At 37.8% G+C, this 18,971-nt stretch overlaps 1 protein-coding gene and 1 long non-coding RNA gene across 2 annotated transcripts in view; both read right to left on the minus strand.

Annotated features, from left to right (window-relative positions):
• Positions 1–628: 628 nt before the first annotated feature.
• The window catches only part of CHP1 (calcineurin like EF-hand protein 1), a 30,576-nt gene continuing 12,233 nt past the window's right edge, over positions 629–18,971 (minus strand). Inside the window, exons 3-7 of the mRNA XM_026664590.2 lie at positions 7,952–8,032; positions 5,623–5,750; positions 4,934–4,995; positions 3,065–3,187; positions 629–2,133 (exon numbers count right to left, since the gene is read on the minus strand). Of these exons, the coding sequence (XP_026520375.1) occupies positions 2,080–2,133; positions 3,065–3,187; positions 4,934–4,995; positions 5,623–5,750; positions 7,952–8,032 (448 nt within the window). The 3' untranslated portion in view covers positions 629–2,079. The remainder of the gene's footprint in view (positions 2,134–3,064; positions 3,188–4,933; positions 4,996–5,622; positions 5,751–7,951; positions 8,033–18,971) is intronic.
• Positions 11,511–15,040, minus strand: LOC148133395 (uncharacterized). The gene is made up of 2 exons (XR_015746736.1): positions 12,049–15,040; positions 11,511–11,739 (listed from the first exon to the last, which is right to left on the minus strand). It is a non-coding gene; the product is annotated as an uncharacterized LOC148133395 (long non-coding RNA).

The following is an 18,971-nucleotide window of genomic DNA, read 5'->3' on the forward strand; positions in this document are numbered from 1 at the left end:
CAGTCAATAGTGCATCCAATTAGAATACAACTTTATAACACTGCTTGAAATCAGTTGTAACACTTTTAGATACTTTTAGTATTTTTAGACACTAAATGTTTACAATTAAAACATCCTGCTGTATGTTGTTGTAACTCCTATACACTAATTGGAATACAATAATGGCAGTGAAAAAGTCTTAGTGAAGAGTGAACTCAACCATTTTTCTTTAAACTACTTCTTCCATACCAAATCTGAATTTCTAAGATAAAATTTCAGTCTTCTCCTTTTTCTCCTGACATTCCTGATACCATATGAAACACAGGTAAACTCAAACATGTTCACTTCCATCAGAATGATTAATAACATAATTGTCACTGATGTTGGTACTCAACAAAAATATACTCTAGCCCAATAAGATACTCAAATTCTGAGTACTCTTTTTCAATGAACAAGATCTTCATTGTTAAAAATGCATTATATTCTATTAATGCACCAGACTATCAGAGCTTTTGCCTGCACATTTAAAAGATGGTTCTTTTAAAGATTAAATACTTAAATTCTTTTGAAAAAAAAAGGCTGTTTTAAAAATAAAATAAGAATATATCATTCCGTCTTCAAAATAATCTTACATTTGGAAAAGAAAGGCTCTAGATTTAAGGTTTTATTTATGGATTGTTGATGAATACAATAGATTTTACAAGGAACAATATTAGATTACAAATACACAGGCAAAGGAAGAAAGCTTATTTGAAATATGTACGTTTCATCCATAAAATTCTGTATTTTGGTATTATATTCTTTTCTTTATAAAATGTCTCCATTATATGAATCAAGATACTTTATTTGAGAGAGAAATTGTGTTATTGTTCCTTGGATGTTTCCCTAACTGAAATTATTGATCTGCAAAAGCATTAATTTTTTGTTGCAATATAAGAAGTAAAATAATATTTCAGCTCATTAAATTGTATAAGATTTAGGTAAATTAAATACATATGCATTTGACATTATAAGAACATTTGAACAGTGCTTCTTATTAGAATTTAGCAAACACTGTAAAAAATTATATAATTTTTTGTACTCAAACTATTTGATAACTAGTGCTATTAGTTTACTATAGTAAAGGCAACCTAGCTAGAGAATTTATTTATTGTGTTCATTGTATTGTATTCATTTTAATTCTCAGATTTTGTAATGATATTTTGGAAATATATGTCTATACAGGTGCAAAAAAAATAACAGATTTTCCTACAAACATTACTGTTTCTGCTGATTTCTCAATTCTGAGCTTTGACAATTTTTTGGCTGGAAAGGCAAACAATTCAAATAGGCTCATGCAGCATAAACAGTATGAATAAAGACAGTAGCACAAAGATGACTTTCATTACACTTATACTGTAGAAATGTACTGCAAATATTTATTTAACAACAAATAATAAAAACCACAAGTATTTTAGATCAAATACATTCACAAAAAGCAGTTAAGAGAGAGACAACAGAAAAGCTTTCTATTCAATAGTCTACACTGATGAACTATATTGCAAATTACACTCTTGGCAGGTGTCCTACTTTCCTGTGGACAAATTAATAACATTTGACACATTTGAAAGGCTATAACCATTCTAGCCATTGGCCTTGTTATTCTTACCTTATAAAAGTCTTAGAGAGACTGATAAACATCTATTTAAATGAAACCAAGGGGGAGAAAAGAGGCAGTTGCTGCTATTGCAACATATACCATAATACTATTAAACCAGGTGTTTTTGTTTGAACTGTTCTCAGCTCTTCAGTGGAATTTGCCTTCTTTCTCATTAGAAGTATGTAAAATGTTACAAGCCACAGTACTTGAGGAGACATCAATTTATGGTCAGGAAATCATTCAAGAGCTGAGAAAGATGCCATGTCACTGCTTAATTTCCAAGCTGCATTGCAGCCACGTTCCTTTGTTCTGATGCAGAAGGAATGTTCTTACTGATGGACAAACTAGGACAAGTTTGGAGACATACCTCACATGCACCAATAGCAACACTCAGGAGGAAAGTGAGTAAAATAAGCTGTATTTTTAAATATTAGGATACCATATAAACTGCCCTTGTTTCATCAGTGAAGAAATCGGATACTCATTTTTTGTTCTACATCCACTTTTTCCAAAACCTGTAAAGAAAAAACACAGAATATTTCAGTTTCATTTCATTTTGTTTAATCTTGCTATTCTACAGAGGAATCCTGGTATTTTTCCTCACTGGAAATGCTTATGCTCTGTGTTGTGTGTGTGTGTGTGTGTGTAAAATTAGTCTCAATTAGAGGTTCAACTAACGAACAGCCCATCCAATTTATTCAATCTGTCCACAGGAGAGTTCATAACAGTAGATCCCAAAGAATAGCTGGAAAAATAACTCTTCATTGCTTTTTGACAGCTCAGGAAAATCAGGACTGGCCTGAATTTTCAGGAAACTTTATTTTGAAGAAGCAGGACAGCCACTGAGAAGGGCTGAGCCTGTGGTCTCTACAGATGGTGCTCTCTTGGGATCCAGAATCAATATCCCATCTAAATACCCTTCTAAATCATCCAGAAAAAGACTGCTATATTAAATGTTCTTGGTGCAGAACGATGCCTTAGCTAGCTAGCTATGATTCCTTTATATATTTTATATTTGTTGTGTTATTTATTGATTGAATTTATATTGCCACCTATTCGCCCATGGCAACTCAAGGTGGCTTACAGAATATGAAACCACATTTGAAACAATGAAAACAAAAAGAATCAAATCAAATAAATTAATATAGTACAATATAACAAAATCAAAATCACCCACCAACTCCCCACTCCACCCCTGCCCCGAGCACAGCAGATCACACAAGCCATTTAATGGGTTATTGATCTCCACCTTGAGTTGTAAGAAATAGGCAGTGTTCAAAAATAAATAGTAAAATAAATATGGCCAAGTATTGATAGTATGTAGGGGGGAAAACAATCTGGACAATCTTTAGAGGAAAATGTTCTTCCGACTGTTATAAAACAGAATGACGAATATACTCTTAACACTTGAGCAAACAGATCTTTGATTTGAAAGTTGTCACTAACTTTTACAAACTCTGTAAAGGAGATTGCACTGTCACCATCTTGATCAGCCTCCTGGATTGTTCTGTCAGCAATACTACCAAGTTGTTCATCAGAGATGTTTACACCAACCATCATCCGCAAGACCTGTAATGGACAAAAATTCAAGGAAAATGAGAAAGTAGCTTTTGTTTTAAAGTCAAACTATTAGAAAGAGTCTATCAATCTCATGGCTTGGAAGGCCACCTACCACCCATTTAAATATACTGTGTAAGTGTAAGTAGAACATGAAAGCCTCATTTTTAGATGAAAGGACATCAGCCCACATCCATTTGATACCATCAATACAATCCGGTCTTTCAAAGATAAGTTATTTAAAGAGGTATTGTTACCTTGAAAATTCAATCAAAGTAATAAATAATATTTATAAATTTTTCAATGCCTGGACACAATTCTCAAAAGTAGTTAGTGTAGGCACAATGAATGAAGTGGACAACTTGCATTTCTCATTACTTAAAACCATCCTAGCTACAGCAGATGGGAATTAGCATATCTGAGGGTAGCACACTATCCATAATATACAGAAATGGATTTCAACCAAAGACTGTTCCTTAACCAGAAAGAATAATTAGCAGAAGCCTTTTACCTAAGAATAGCTATGCAAAATCCTTAGAACACTTTCAGGAAAATGAAACAAATTCAAAACCACAAGGAACTACAAAATTGAAATTATAAACATAACTTTACCAGACTAGAAATGTGAGAAGGAATACCTACAGAAACAAGAGGGAGGTAGAACTCAACTACTATACTGGTTGCTTAATGACTATTTGACATTATGATAGACTCAAAAACTATTACTTACAACCCATCTTCCAAGTTACACTGCCATAAACATATCCCAGATATCAGGTGAGTGCATTTTGGATGTTTAGCAACCAGCTCATATTAAACTTGATTGCACCAAACTTGATTGCAGGAAATACAACTTCAGCAACAGAGTGGTCAATGTCTGGAATACTCTACCTGACTCTGTGGTTTCTTCCCCAAACCCCAAAAACTTTAACCTTAGACTTTCTACTATTGACCTCACCCCTTTCCTAAGAGATCTATAGGGGGCATGCATAAGCGCACCAATGTGGCTACCGTCCCTGTCCTATTGTTTCTTTTTATTTTTCTTATATGTATCCTTTTCATGTATTCATAAGTATGTTTATACTTATACCTGTTATCTTATAATCGCTTGACAAATAAATAAAAATAAATAAATAAAATAAAAATTATTTACAATTGGTTGCATCATCCCACAGTTAAATGACCACCATTTGTGATGTTTTTGCCATTTTGTGGCAAAAAACATTCCTTGAATATGCTGTATTCACTTAAAGTAGTTTGCTTAACAATCACAGCGGCATGCTTACTGACCATCATAAAAACAGTCATAAAATCAAGTCAGGTTACATGGTAACAACTGCAATAACTTATGACCAAAATTCCAGGCTCAGTTGTGGTTGCAAAGCAAGGACTACCTTTACGTACATAGCATTTTTTTTCCTATTGGCTTTACTACAGTATAATGTGCAAAACCACATTGAAAAATAAATATAGAAATGCCCAACTGACAAATGATGTATGTTTAGTTACCATTCAGTGTCAAGATTGACTCAGCCTTCCATCCTTCTGAGGTGGGTAAAATGAGGACCCAGATTGTTGAGGGCAATATGCTGACCCTATAAACCGCTTAGAGAGGGCTGTAAAGCAGTTTGAAGCGGTATATCTGTTGCTATTGCTATCCATTAAAAATGATCACTTAGAGATACAAAACTTTTTTAAAAGGATAAAGTAATTTCAATCAGATTAAAGTCATTTATAGATTATGCAATTTTACTCTACCTGAAGCAGTTCATCTCGAGAAATTTTATCGTCTTTATCCAAATCATATAATCGAAAAGCAACTAGAAAATGAAATGAAACAACATTAGCATCTTTGCTACATCTGCCATATACAAACCACATGACATAATCAATATGGATTCAGTGCAATAGACAGGATCATAATATAAAGGCATTCTTTTAATTTTTAAATGTTGCTAATGGACATTACATCTATGTAAACTCATTAATGAATATAAACCTATATTTCTCCAATGACAATTTATATGTAATTTACATTGTTAAATGCCAGCATAATTTTTTATCATTAAATGGTGGTTATATAAACCTTCACTGAAATCTTCAAAAGGAAGATTTCAGCTTTCAGAATAAATTAAGTTGCTGAATTAAAAGTTTAATAAATGCCCAATATTTATGTTGATTCTAATGAAATAGCCATTTCCTTTGCAATTTTGATAAGGTTTTCAATTTATTTATTCTATACTTTGATATACTTTGAATAATACTTTACAGTAATATTCTTCAGTGGACAATATTAAACTATAGAGTAAATAAATTGTACAGCACTCTATAAATCTATACTAAAGTAATATACAGACTAAAGAAAGAAGGGCAAATCTTAAAATGAAATCCATGAGGTAGAATACAAACAATGCAGTTTACGTGAATTACCATTAAAAATGTCTTACAGTGCAATTTGTTGCTCCGGCTGTTAAGAGGTTCTGGCCCATTCTGGTCTTTGTTTTTTTCATTATCTTCAATGGGTCGGAAGTGGGCCAAAGTTCTCATGAATCCACGGAAATTCACCTGATCTTCTCTACATATATACAATACTGATTGTTAGATTATTTTAACAATGCTTCAAATAAATACAAAATGAATTACTGCTATTTTTTGTAACATTCTGGCCCTACTCTAATTTTCTTTTCAATGGCTAGGAATTCAAGGTAAGCTCTTGTTCAACCAAACAGTATTGAACGGCTATAGCAAATCTCTCTAAATCAGACTATTAATTAAATAGTCAAGGTTTTATCAGTTACATGTTTCCTTCTCCCCTGCAGCCTACCACCTGGATGTTCAAATGCTGTTCCAAAATATCTTCCTAACTCTCTGGAATAGATATTTAGGGTACATAGGGAAGTCTTATAGTGCAACAATATATTATCAAACAGGGACAAAATGCTACCTTATTTATACACTGCTCAAAAAAATAAAGGGAACACTTAAACAACACAATGTAACTCCAAGTCAATCACACCTGTGAAATCAAACTGTCCACTTAGGTAGCAACACTGATTGACAATCAATTTCACATACTGTTGTGCAAATGGAACAGACAACAGGTGGAAAGCATAGGCAGTTAGCAAGACATCCCCAATAAAGGAGTGGTTCTGCAGGTGGTGACTACAGACCACTTCTCCGTTCCTATGCTTTCTGGGTGATGGTTTGGTCACTTTTGAATGCTGGCGGTGCTTTCACTCTAGTGGTAGCATGAGACGGAGTCTGCAACCCACACAAGTGGCTCAGGTAGTCATCCAGGATGGCACATCAGTGCGAGCTGTGGCAAGAAGGTTTGCTGTTTCTGTCAGCGTAGTGTCCAGAGCATGGAGGCGCTACCAGGAGACAGGCCAGTACATTAGGAGAGGTGGAGGAGGCCGTAGGACAACAACCCAGCATCAGGACCGCTACCTCCGCCTTTGTGCAAGGAGGGACAGGAGGAGCACTACCAGAGCCCTGAAAAATGACCTCCTACGGGCCAAAAATGTGCATGTGGATGCTTAAACAGTCAGAAACAGACTCCATGAGGGTGGTATGAGGGCCCGATATCCACAGGTGGGGGTTGTGCTTACAGCCTAACACCGTACAGGACGTTTGGCATTTGCCAGAGAACAACAAGTTTGGCAAATTCACCACTGGCGCCCTGTGCTCTTCACAGATGAAAGCAGGTTCACACTGAGCACATGTGACAGACGTGACAGGGTCTGGAGACGCCGTGGAGAACGTTCTGCTGCCTGTAACATCCTCCAGCATGACCAGTTTGGCAGTGGGTCAGTAATGGTGTGGGGTGGCATTTCTTTAGGGGGCCGCACAGCCCTCCATGTGCTCACCAGAGGTAGCCTGACTGCCATTAGGTACCAAGAGGAGATCCTCAGACCCCTTGTGAGACCATATGCTGGTGCGGTTGGCCCTGGGTTCCTCCTAATGCATGACAATGCAGACCTCATGTGGCTAGAGTGTGTCAGCAGTTCCTGCAAGATGAAGGCATTGATGCTATGGACTGGCCCTCCCGTTCCCCAGACCTGAATCTAACTGAGCACATCTGGGACATCATGTCTTGCTCCATCCACCAACGCCATGTTGCACCACAGACTGTCCAGGAGTTGGGGGATGCTTTAGTCCAGGTGTGGGAGGAGATCCCTCAGGAGACCATCCGCCACCTCATTAGGAACATGCCCAGGCATTGTAGGGAGGTCATAGAGGCACGTGGAGGTCACACACGCTACTGAGCCTCATTTTGACTTGTTTTAAGGACATTACATCAAAGTTGGATCAGCCTGTAGTGTTGTCTTCCACTTTAATTTTGAGTGTAACTCCAAATCCAGACCTCCATGGGTTGCTAAATTTGATTTCCATTGATAATTTTTGTGTGGTTTTGTTGTCGGCACATTCAACTACGTAATGAACAAAGTATTTAATAAGAATATTTCATTCATTCAGATCTAGGATGTCTTATTTTTGTGTTCCCTTTATTTTTTTGAGCAGTGAATTTTGCAATTTAGAATCTTAACAGAAATCGCAAGTATCAGGGTATATTTAACTGCTGCTTCTTTTGAGCATATGCAACTGGCAGCAATTGAAGATTACAGACACTATTGATTTGAATTTAATCCAGATGATATTGAAGATCTAGTCCTTAATCGGAAACTTTGTAGATTAGCATTTAAGAATACCCAACTAGATATACTCTACAAGCATTTTCTTATGGAATAAATTGAACTCAGATAACACAGAACTTACCCTTCTGGAAAAAAGGCATTGATAATCCTATCCCCCAATGGGTTAATAGCAAGTTCTGGAATGCGTTGAAAGTCTTCACGGCTACAACATCAAATAAATGAATGTCAGCTCTTAACCAATATAATTGAAGACATCCATTTAATTTTGTATGTTTGGTACTTATAGCACTACACGTTAATAATCAGTGCTGTGAAATCATGAAATATTGAACCAAGTTTAATAAAATATCTGTATATTTATACTGTTGTGATTTTGAAATGAATAATACAATACCTTCTTTAATTTGGAATATTCTAGCTTTCCCATTAGCTCGGTATCAATTTAAAAATACATTTTTACCAAATAGAAAATCTACATTAAATATGAGCAATTTCCACTATAATAAAACTACAAAGAAAGCTTATAAGAAGGCCCATCTTCAAAGAAGTGCAAGATGGTCATTTTTAAATAACTTTCAAGTTGCTACATTATTTAATATCCAATCACTTATCTAGATCTTTGTTTTGCCCTCTACATCGACTCTTAATCTTACTTTTTCGTTCAAATGCCACCTCCATTAACACCTTTCAGTAAAAGCCAAGAGTGCATTAACAAATAAATCACCATACTCAGTTACTTTTGCTTCAACTTTGTTAAACATTTTAAAAGCTTCAGGTCTTTGTGTACCAAGCTTTTTGAACTAGCTATATCTGCCCAAAACTATTCTAATTTCTATCAAAAAGAAAGCTCCCTTAATCAAAATGTTTTTCAAACATAACAAGATTGTAAAGGTATAGTAATCTACAATATTCTAGTTTCTTATAATGTATACTTCTGCAATTATATTATATTTTTATTATATTATTTTAAAGATTATATCATTTAGAATGACAGAGAGAATCACCCCTTCGGGTCTAAATGCACTTGGAAAAAAAAAGAAAAATAAGCCTGGAGTTTATCAACATATCATTTCCCAGTGAGGTAGAATACGTTATATAAAGATTTACTAAAAAAGATTGCAACCTAATAACTCAATTATTTACATTGAAAATCCAATTCAATTGCTATTTTGCCCATCGCTAAGGAAAGCAAGTGTGTTATTTTAAGAATCCTTTTTTCACTTTTGTATCCAATAAGGCCAATAAGATATTTCAGATAACTCCCTCCAATTCCTTCAACCAAATGAATCTTTTCCTGGGCTCTTGCTTCAGTTGCAAAGAGAAAACATCATGTGTTAGGAAAAGCCTCACCACTTTTTAAGAAGTCACAGACAGAAGATTGGATTCAGATTGGATCCTAAAACATTATCTTGGGACACACATTATTTATCTTCATTTGTGAGTCACAGAAAGAGTCCACATGTCTACATGAGTGCTCTCATATGCTCCACGGTACTTTTTTGTCTGTGAATCTAAAGCACAACTCCCAGAATCCTACCCTAAAATAAAATAAAAATTAAATACCTAGCAGCTATTCTAGAAAATATTAAGACTTTGTTTTTATTTGAATATTCTCCCAATGGATTTATAAATGGACATTTAATCCAGAATGTCATTGTGTAAAAGTTTCCCATAGCACATCTCTAGTAATGAATCCTACTCATCCAACCATATCTAATTGTACAATCTGAATCCCCCTCATTCAACCATATCTACCTGTGCAAAATTAACTAATTTACCTCTATTTATTTATTGGTTTGTTGTCCAATTTCTATAGCCACCTGTCTCACACATGTGATTCTTGGTGGCTTACGAAGTTGAAAACCAGAAATTACAGTACAACAATATTAGAATATAACATGTATTTATATAACATATATATATATGTGTGTGTTATATAAATATAACATATAACATAACATATAACAATATATTATCATATATTATATATAATACAAAACAATATTGTATTATATATAGTATATGGTATATGGTATATAGTATATATGTATGTATGTGTGTGTGTGTGTGTGTATGTATGTATGTATGTATGTATGTATGGTATTCAGCTTTGTTCGGGTATTTTCCCACATCATTGTAGTTGTGCTTTTAAAGTTGTAGCGTTTCAGCAGAATCTCATCTGCCATCATCAGGCTTCTGTATTGTGTTCGTTTGTGAGTCAGACTTTCACAGCTGTTTGAGTTTTAAATTTGGGGCTAGCCTACTGCTGTGCCAGAATGGTTTTTTCTTCATCCTGATTGGTTGGGAGTCTTGGTCTGTGTTTATTGGTCTTGGAGTTTGCTGTGTTCTGCTTGATTGGTGTTTCTAATATCTTCTGTCTGTTTTGTGGCTCTTTTTGTGTCTTGATTGGCTGGCAACATTGTGTTCCTGTATTGGAGGCTTTTAGTGCAGCTTGGCCCGAGTAAATGGACGGCTATCATTTGTTAGAAGCTAGGTTTCATCTGGGTGCTTGGTTGGGGTGTGTTTGAGCTGGAGGTATCAGGGGGGATCTGTTTGTGCCCAGGTGTTTGCCTGTCTATTTATTTATTGGTTTGTTGTCCATTCTTAGCCACCTGTCTCACACATGTGATTCTTGGTGGCTTACGAAGTTGAAAACCAGAAATTACAGTACAACAATATTAGAATATAACATGTATATTATATAATATATATATATATATATATATATATATATATATATATATATATATAATATATATAACATATAACATAACATATAACAATATATTATCATATATTATATATAATACAAAACAATATTGTATTATATATAGTATATGGTATATGGTATATAGTATATATGTATGTATGTATGTATGGTATTCAGCTTTGTTCGGGTATTTTCCCACGTCATTGTAGTTGTGCTTTTAAAGTTGTAGCAACGTTTCGGCAGAATCTCATCTGCCATCATCAGGCTTCTGTATTGTGTTCGTTTGTGAGTCAGACTTTCACAGCTGTTTGAGTTTTAAATTTGGGGCTAGCCTACTGCTGTGCCAGAATGGTTTTTTCTTCATCCTGATTGGTTGGGAGTCTTGGTCTGTGTTTATTGGTCTTGGAGTTTGCTGTGTTCTGCTTGATTGGTGTTTCTAATATCTTCTGTCTGTTTTGTGGCTCTTTTTGTGTCTTGATTGGCTGGCAACATTGTGTTCCTGTATTGGAGGCTTTTAGTGCAGCTTGGCTCCGAGTAAATGGACGGCTATCATTTGTTAGGAAGCTAGGTTTCATCTGGGTGCCTGGTTGGGGTGTGTTTGAGCTGGAGGTATCAGGGGGGATCTGTTTGTGCCCAGGTGTTTGCCTGGCTAGTGGTGTGTGTGTGTGTGTGTGTGTGTGTGTGTGTATATATATATATATATATATATATATATATATATATATATATATATATATATATATATATATATATATATATATATATATATATATATATATAAATATATAAAAGCTCCTACACTAACTTTTTATTCGTATTCGTTTTTGTTCAGATTCAGGTTTAAAATTTAAACAGAGAATGCCTGTCTCTATATTATATGCTTTACAGCTAAGCTTTAGGTTGAACATTAACTTCATGTTAACTACACTTTTTAAAAAATCTATTTTTGTCATTGTCAATCACCTTTAAACATGCCATTTTACCCATGAGGGGAATATTATTTACCAGGAATGTTAACTAGAAAATCTGCACAAGTCATAAAAGTAAATGAATACTGAAATGCAAGTTTCATTCTAATTAAACCTTCTTACACTGGTTTAGGTTAGAACTTAAAGGAAATGTTCATTTCTTCCGTTTGTATGCCATTAGCAACACTATCAGGTAAGCTCTACCCAAGAATAATTGTCTTTTGGATCAGTCTTGAATATTTAGTTTTGATTATTATAATTTAGAACAAATCATATACCATATATTTAACAAACCAGCCTGCCAAATTACAATTTAACATTTTCATTTTCATTTTATTTGCAGAGGTATAAATCAACAGATTGATCTATTATGAGATTGGAAAAAAATGTGTTTCCATTTCAAGCTAACATTCGTTATTCTGTTGATATCACCATGTTTTTCTTTTCCCTAAATAGTACACTTTCTGAAGAGTGTGACCACAGAGTAAGTCAAATGTAAACACCAAGTAAGTGCACAGTTACAACCATGAAGTCACCCACAAATTTTCCTATTACAATGTGTAAAACAAGGGTGTGAAGACAGAAAAAAAAGGATAGAAACATGTCATAGTTGTGCATGATTTCTATCTGACTTTAGGAACACTCATAAAGAAATCAGATGCCTACAACGGATGGATAGAATTGCGCAAAATCTTTCTATATTGCATTTATAATTAAGTAAATAATACATTCTATAAACATGAAGAAAAATGAAAATTAGGAATAATGCTAGGAACTGAAGAGATACTTTACTGTTTTATAACTCTCATTAGTATCATATTTGGCATAATGGTGACTAAGGAGAAGGCAGAAATCAAATTTTTAAGGTAAAAAGAAAAGAAATACACATCTATTGTGATCAGGACAAAGAAGCCAAAAAAGTAGTACTTATTTAAAATTAGATATTTTATGAAAAAGAATGCTGAACAAGCAAACAAATAAATAATAGACAAGTATGTCCATTAGTAAACCATTTCCCAATACACCTAAAATATTTCAAAGTCAGCAACATTGTAAGTATTAAAATAATAATATAAGGACTACTGACAAATACAATCTTAATAAATTGGAAGTGCTACTGCACTTAACACATTCAGCTTATATGTAAAGTTCCAAACAGAATTTATATAAGCTTGTTATGTAAGCTTCTGCAGGCTATTGCCTTGCCCTGTTTAGGGGAATGAAAGAAATATGAGTTCTAGGTCATAAGAATTCAGATAATGATTGGTTCTGCATTTGGCAAAAGAAAGCAATATTTATTCCAATGAACATCAACAAAAACATTTCTACATAAAAATTATCTACAAATAGTAACTTGTATTCATCAGAATGGTGCACCATACAGGATTTCATGCTAACTACACAGAGGATGCCAAATCCAAATTTCATATGTATTACATATACACATTTCTGATTTAATGAGAAGTAAAATAACAGATAATTGTGAACTAGTGTTTCAGTTCAAATATTAAATGTTAAATTTCTTTACAGATATCATTAAGGACCTTCCACATATTTATAACCAATAATTTATTAAAATAGCAAAATTATCTCTTGGCATAAAAGACTATGACATGTTGTAATAAAAATACTCATATGATTAAGCTACAGACATTTTCAGCACAACCAGATATAACTATTTTTTTTCATTGGAAAAGTACAAATTATGCCATGCCTTCCCACAGCTCAATGTGGAACAACCTGTTGAACTAAATACTTGAGCAATTTGCATGATAGGGATACTTATTACATTATAATTTTAATTTACTGAAATAATCGGGTGTACAGTAATATGTATAAAAAAATCCCACTTGAGTGGTAAAGGTAAAAGTAAAGGTTCCCCCACACATGCAGTTACAATAATAGGAACAACTCAACCAGATCTATCGATCGATCGGTTGATCAATCGATCGATCTCATTTTGGAACCACCATCTCCTTCACAGGATTTAATAAAAAGGATCTGAAGTTTGTTTTCTATAGCAATAGTATTTAGACTTATATACTGCTTCACAATGCTTTACAGAAATAGATAGAATTCTTTATTGGCCAAGTGTGATTGGACACATAAGGAATTTGTCTTGGTGCAAATGCTCTCAGTGTACATAAAAGAAAAGATACATTAATCAAGAGTCAAGAATCATAAGGTACAACACTTAATAATAGTCACAGGGTACAATAAGCAATCAAATTGTATTAGGAAACAGTCAATATAAAGCAACAAGGTTACAATCATACAGTCACAAGTGGGAGGGGATGGGTGATAAGGAGTGATGAAAAGATTAATAGTAATAGTAATGCAGATTTTGTAAATAGTTGGACAGTGTTGAGGGAATTATTTGTTTAGCAGAGTGATGGCATTTGGGAAAAAACTGTCCTTGTATCCAGTTGTTCTGGTGTGCAGTGCTCTATAGTGTCATTTTGAGGGTAGGAGTTGAAACAGTTTATGTCTGGGATGTGAGGGGTCTGTAAATATTTTCACAGCCCTCTTTTTGACTCGTGCAGTATACAGGTCCTCGACTGAAGGCAGGTTGGTAGTAATTGTTTTTTCTGCAGTCATAATTATTCTCTGAAGTCTGTGTCTGTCTTGTTGGGTTGCAAAAACAAACCAGACAGTTATAGAGGTGCAGATGACAGACTCAATAATTCCTCTGTAGAACTGTATCAGAAGCTCCTTGGGCAGTTTGAGCTTTCTGAGTTAGCGCAGAAAGAACATTCTTTGTTGTGCCTTTTTGATGATGTTTTTGATGTAAGGTGTCCATTTTAGGTCTTATGATATGATAGAACCTAGAAATGTGAAGGTCCCTACTGTTGATACTGTGTTGTCTGGTATTGTAAGAGGTGGTAGTATGGGACAGCCCTCTCAATGCAGTTTATAGAGTCAGCATAGTGCCCGTAAAAATCTGGGTCCTCATTTTACTGACCTTAGAAGGATGGAAGTCGGAGTCAACCTTGAGCCAGTGAGAATCGAACTGCCGATAGTCGGCAGTCAGCAGAATTAGCTGGCAATACTGCATTCTAACCACTGTGCCCCTACAGCTCTATAACAAGTAGTAGAATATCTCATTTTAAACTAGCAGGTTTCAGTATGATACAGAAAACTTTAGCCCACAAAATATTAGATTGGCAATTCTGTGGCATGAGAGTATCAGTGTACTCTCAGACCAAACTAAAATACAATTTTTGCCTCTCCTCCTTACAATTTTCAGTAAAGAAAGATTTTTCTCCTTGTAAAAATTTATGGAGATAAATTTTACTCCTACAGTAGATTTTAGCATAATTAAAACACCTTGTTGTCCCGAGGCTATGTGTATTAAGAATATACAGTACATATCTTTGAAAATTGTAAACTATTTTGGAACGTTAGTCAAAAGGGGCCAAAAAAATGAGGAAATGAAGAATTTGAAGTGAAAAACATTTCACAAAAAAGGAATAATGTTATTCCCACCAGTAGTTTGTTTTCTTTTGAAACTGCTTTTTAGATATTATGATTCATCTTACCGTATTTGCCGGCGTATAAGACGACTGGGCGTATAAGACGAGCCCCCAACATTTCCACTCAAAATATAGTTTTTGTTATATACTCGCAGTATAAGACGACCCCCCACTTGGAGGCATGCTTTTCAAGGCAAAAAAGTCGTCTCATACGCCCGGCAAATACGGTAAGTTGTAACACTTGGGGTATTCTGGATATAATTCTTGATTGACACCCCAACCCCTTTCCCCAAACTTACAAAGCCACCAAAATGCTTTAGAGAGGCAGCTTCGCCTTTCTCAGGCTGGCACTCAATTCCTCTCCCTTTCTTTGTGACAGCCCCGCGTGCGTGCCATCGGGACTCCAAGGGTGGGGGGATGGACAGCTGCCAACTCTCTCTCTCTGTGTGTGTGTGTGTGTGTGTGTGTGTGTGTGGTGTGGAGGGTAATTCCGGCTATCTCTGGCCTCCGCTCGGTTTTAAAGTCGCTTGGCCGGTTCCCAAGTAGCGCGCGCTGGCCGGAGACGCGGCGCCGGGTGGAAGCTCGGTGCAGGGAGGCAGATCTTTCTCTCTTAAGCGGGAGGGAGGAGGGGACAAGAGGAGGGACGGGACGGGACAGGGGGCGGGAGGAGGGCGCTCGCCTTCTTCCACCGCCCACCGGACCCTTTTCTTCCCAAGGGGACCCTGGAAAGCAGCTCGGGAGCCGGGTGGCCCTGCCCAGCGGGGTCCCATCAGGAACTTCCTGAGGACACCCCCCCCAAGCACAGCCCTCCCGGTCTTTCAAAGAGGGAGGGAGAAGCGGGAGGAGCAAATTGCCGCCCGCCCGCTGCCCAGAAGGAGGGGCGCCACAGTCCACCCCCACCACCTTCTCCCCCCCCACTCCCCGGGCCATTCACGCGGCCGGGCTGGCTGGGCGAGCGGCCCGCCAGAGACCCTCCGCTCCACCCCCACCCCACCTCCAGATTGGCTCTCGCAGCGCCCGAGCCGGGCGGAGGGTGGGTGGGTGGGTGGGTGGGAGGAGGAGGAGGAAGAGAGACTTCGGCTGGGCTTGAAGGGGCTTCGCAGAGTTGCGGAGCTCCGCCCCGTCGCTCTTGCACCGGTGACAATGTATTTACCGGCGTATAAGGCGACCCCCCACTTGGAGGCATGTTTTTAGGGCAAAAAGTGAGTCTTATACGCAAAACGGCAAATGCTTTTTTTGCTCAACAGTAAAGTAAAAGCATTTGAGACTTCCGGTTTGCAGGGCTTCGGCGGCGGCAGGAATCGTGCGCGGTTTCTGCTGCGCTCGCCGCTGGAGTGCCCTGATCCAGCTGGTTTTGGGGCTATAGTTACTCCGTAGAGGTAACTGAAGACAGGGGAGATCCGGCAGGGGTCCAGGGGAATCGCAACCCCCCTCCTCAGCTGGCTAAACTCCCTTTTCCAAAAGCGGTGGAGCGGCAGTCAGCAATGGCCGCCACAAAGAAGCTTTCATCCGGATAAGAATGTGCAGGAGGAAGCTGAGAAGTGAAAGTTTTGGCTGACTGGGATAACAAGTAACATTTAAATACCCTGGAATTTAAATTTCATTAAAGATACATCGCTCCCAAAGAAGACGGAAAAAGCGGCGAATGAAAGTAAAAAGGGAAAGTTTGTTTTTTCTCACTCTCCTTCCTTACGGTGATAGCAGATGAATGGAAAAAACGGAAAAACGCATTTTGGCATCAGCAGGTAATTAAACTGGAAAATTAAAGCCAAGGGGACAATAAAGATTTCTGAACATTGGGGGGGATTTTTATGCTATAAGTGGGAAGGGAGAGGAAAATAATTAATATTAAGATTTTGCTGAAGGAGGCTGCTTGGAATTTATAAGACTAGAGCTAAATTGTAACAAGACTTCTACAAGATACATTTTAATTGGAACTTTGCAACTGAACTGTAACCCCAGGAAGAGAAACTGTAAAAAGAAGAAAGTCTTAAATGAAACAGTCTGTGTGTATTTGGATTGCTTGGTGACTTTGGGACTTTTGGGAATTATTATTTGAAAGACTAAAAACATTTGGGTTGTTTAAAAATTTTTTCACAATGGCATTACTTGTCGATGAACTGAAAATGGAATTCAAAAAGTTAAAAGAAGAGGAACAAGAAGGGAAGGGCTCTTCTGGTTCTGTTTTCCATTTTTTAGAAATGGCGATTTCTACTTACCAGAAACTACAAGAACAAGAAGATTGGGATGAAGAAAAAGCCATCTTTAATGAACAAGCAACTTTAGTTGGGGAAGAAAAGGGAAAGAGGGGAAAGAGAATTTAAGACTTAAAAAAACAACCAAAAAAGGGAAAAATAAGGTGAAAAATCGATACAATGTCAGAAAGCAACAGAAAAGAGGAATATAGAAGAAGGTGGAGATCAAGAGGGTGGAGATCAAGAGACAAGGGGGTAAAAAGGCTAGATTGGAGAAGAAAGGAAGGGAAAAAGGGAAGAGAAGTTACAAAGGTTTGAAACAAGATGTAAAGAAACAGGATTTATTTAGAGATAATGTGTAAAAATATAATTAAAAAAGAGATTCTGCAAAAGTACATAAGACTGTATTGTTGTATTTGTATTTGGAATAATGTTACAAAACTGGAACATTATATGATTATAAAATGGGATAAAATATTAAAAGGAATATGTAAAATGTTTAAGACTTAACGATAGAGTTTAATTTGCTATGGATTATTGTTTTAATTATATTATAAACTTATTATTTTTTCTTATTTTAAAATATAGTACCGTATTTGCCGGCGTATAAGACTGGGCGTATAAGACGAGCCCCCAACATTTCCACTCAAAATATAGTTTTTGTTATATACTCGCCGTATAAGACGACCCCCCCACTTGGAGGCATGCTTTTCAAGGCAAAAAAAGTCATCTCATACGCCGGCAAATACGGTAAGTTGTAACACTTGGGGTATTCTGGATATAATTCTTGATTGACACCCCCAACCCCTTTCCCCCAAACTTACAAAGCCACCAAAATGCTTTAGAGAGGCAGCTTCGCCTTTCTCAGGCTGGCACTCAATTCCTCTCCCTTTCTTTGTGACAGCCCCGCGTGCGTGCCATCGGGACTCCAAGGGTGGGGGATGGACAGCCTGCCTCTCTCTCTCTCTCTGTGTGTGTGTGTGTGTGTGTGTGTGTGGTGTGGAGGGTAATTCCGGCTATCTCTGGCCTCCGCTCGGTTTTAAAGTCGCTTGGCCGGTTCCCAAGTCGCAAGCGCGCTGGCCGGGAGACGCGGCGCCGGGTGGAAGCTCGGTGCAGGGGAGGCAGATCTTTCTCTCTTAAGCGGGAGGGGAGGAGGGGACAAGAGGAGGGACGGGACGGGACAGGGGGCGGGAGGAGGGCGCTCGCCTTCTTCCACCGCCCACGGACCCTTTTCTTCCCAAGGGGACCCTGGAAAGCAGCTCGGGAGCCGGGTGGCCCTGCCCAGCGGGGTCCCATCAGGAACTTCTTGAGGACACCCCCCGCCCCAAGCACAGCCCTCCCGGTCTTTCAAAGAGGGAGGGAGAAGCGGGAGGAGCAAATTGCCGCCCCCGCCCCGCTGCCCAGAAGGAGGGGCGCCACAGTCCACCCCCACCACCTTCTCTCCCCCCACTCCCCAGGCCATTACGCGGGTCGGGGCTGGCTGGGCAAAGCGGCCCCGCCAGAGACCCTCCCGCTCCACCCCCACCCCACCTCCAGATTGGCCTCCGCAAGAGCCCCGAGCCGGGCGGAGGGTGGGTGGGTGGGTGGGAGGAGGAGGAAGAGAGACTCCGGCTGGGCTTGAAGGGGCTTCGCAAGTTGCGGAGCTCCGCCCCCGTCGCTCTTGCACCGAGTGACAATGTATTTACCGGCGTATAAGACGACCCCCCCACTTGGAGGCATGTTTTTTAGGGCAAAAAAGTCATCTTATACGCCGGCAAATACGGTATGTAGCTTTAGAATGTACTAAGCAGGATCT

This window comes from Notechis scutatus, chromosome 1 (assembly GCF_049901735.1).
Source record: "Notechis scutatus isolate UNSWTSFEM ecotype Mainland chromosome 1, rNotScu1.2, whole genome shotgun sequence".
Classification (NCBI taxonomy): Eukaryota; Metazoa; Chordata; class Lepidosauria; order Squamata; family Elapidae; genus Notechis; species Notechis scutatus.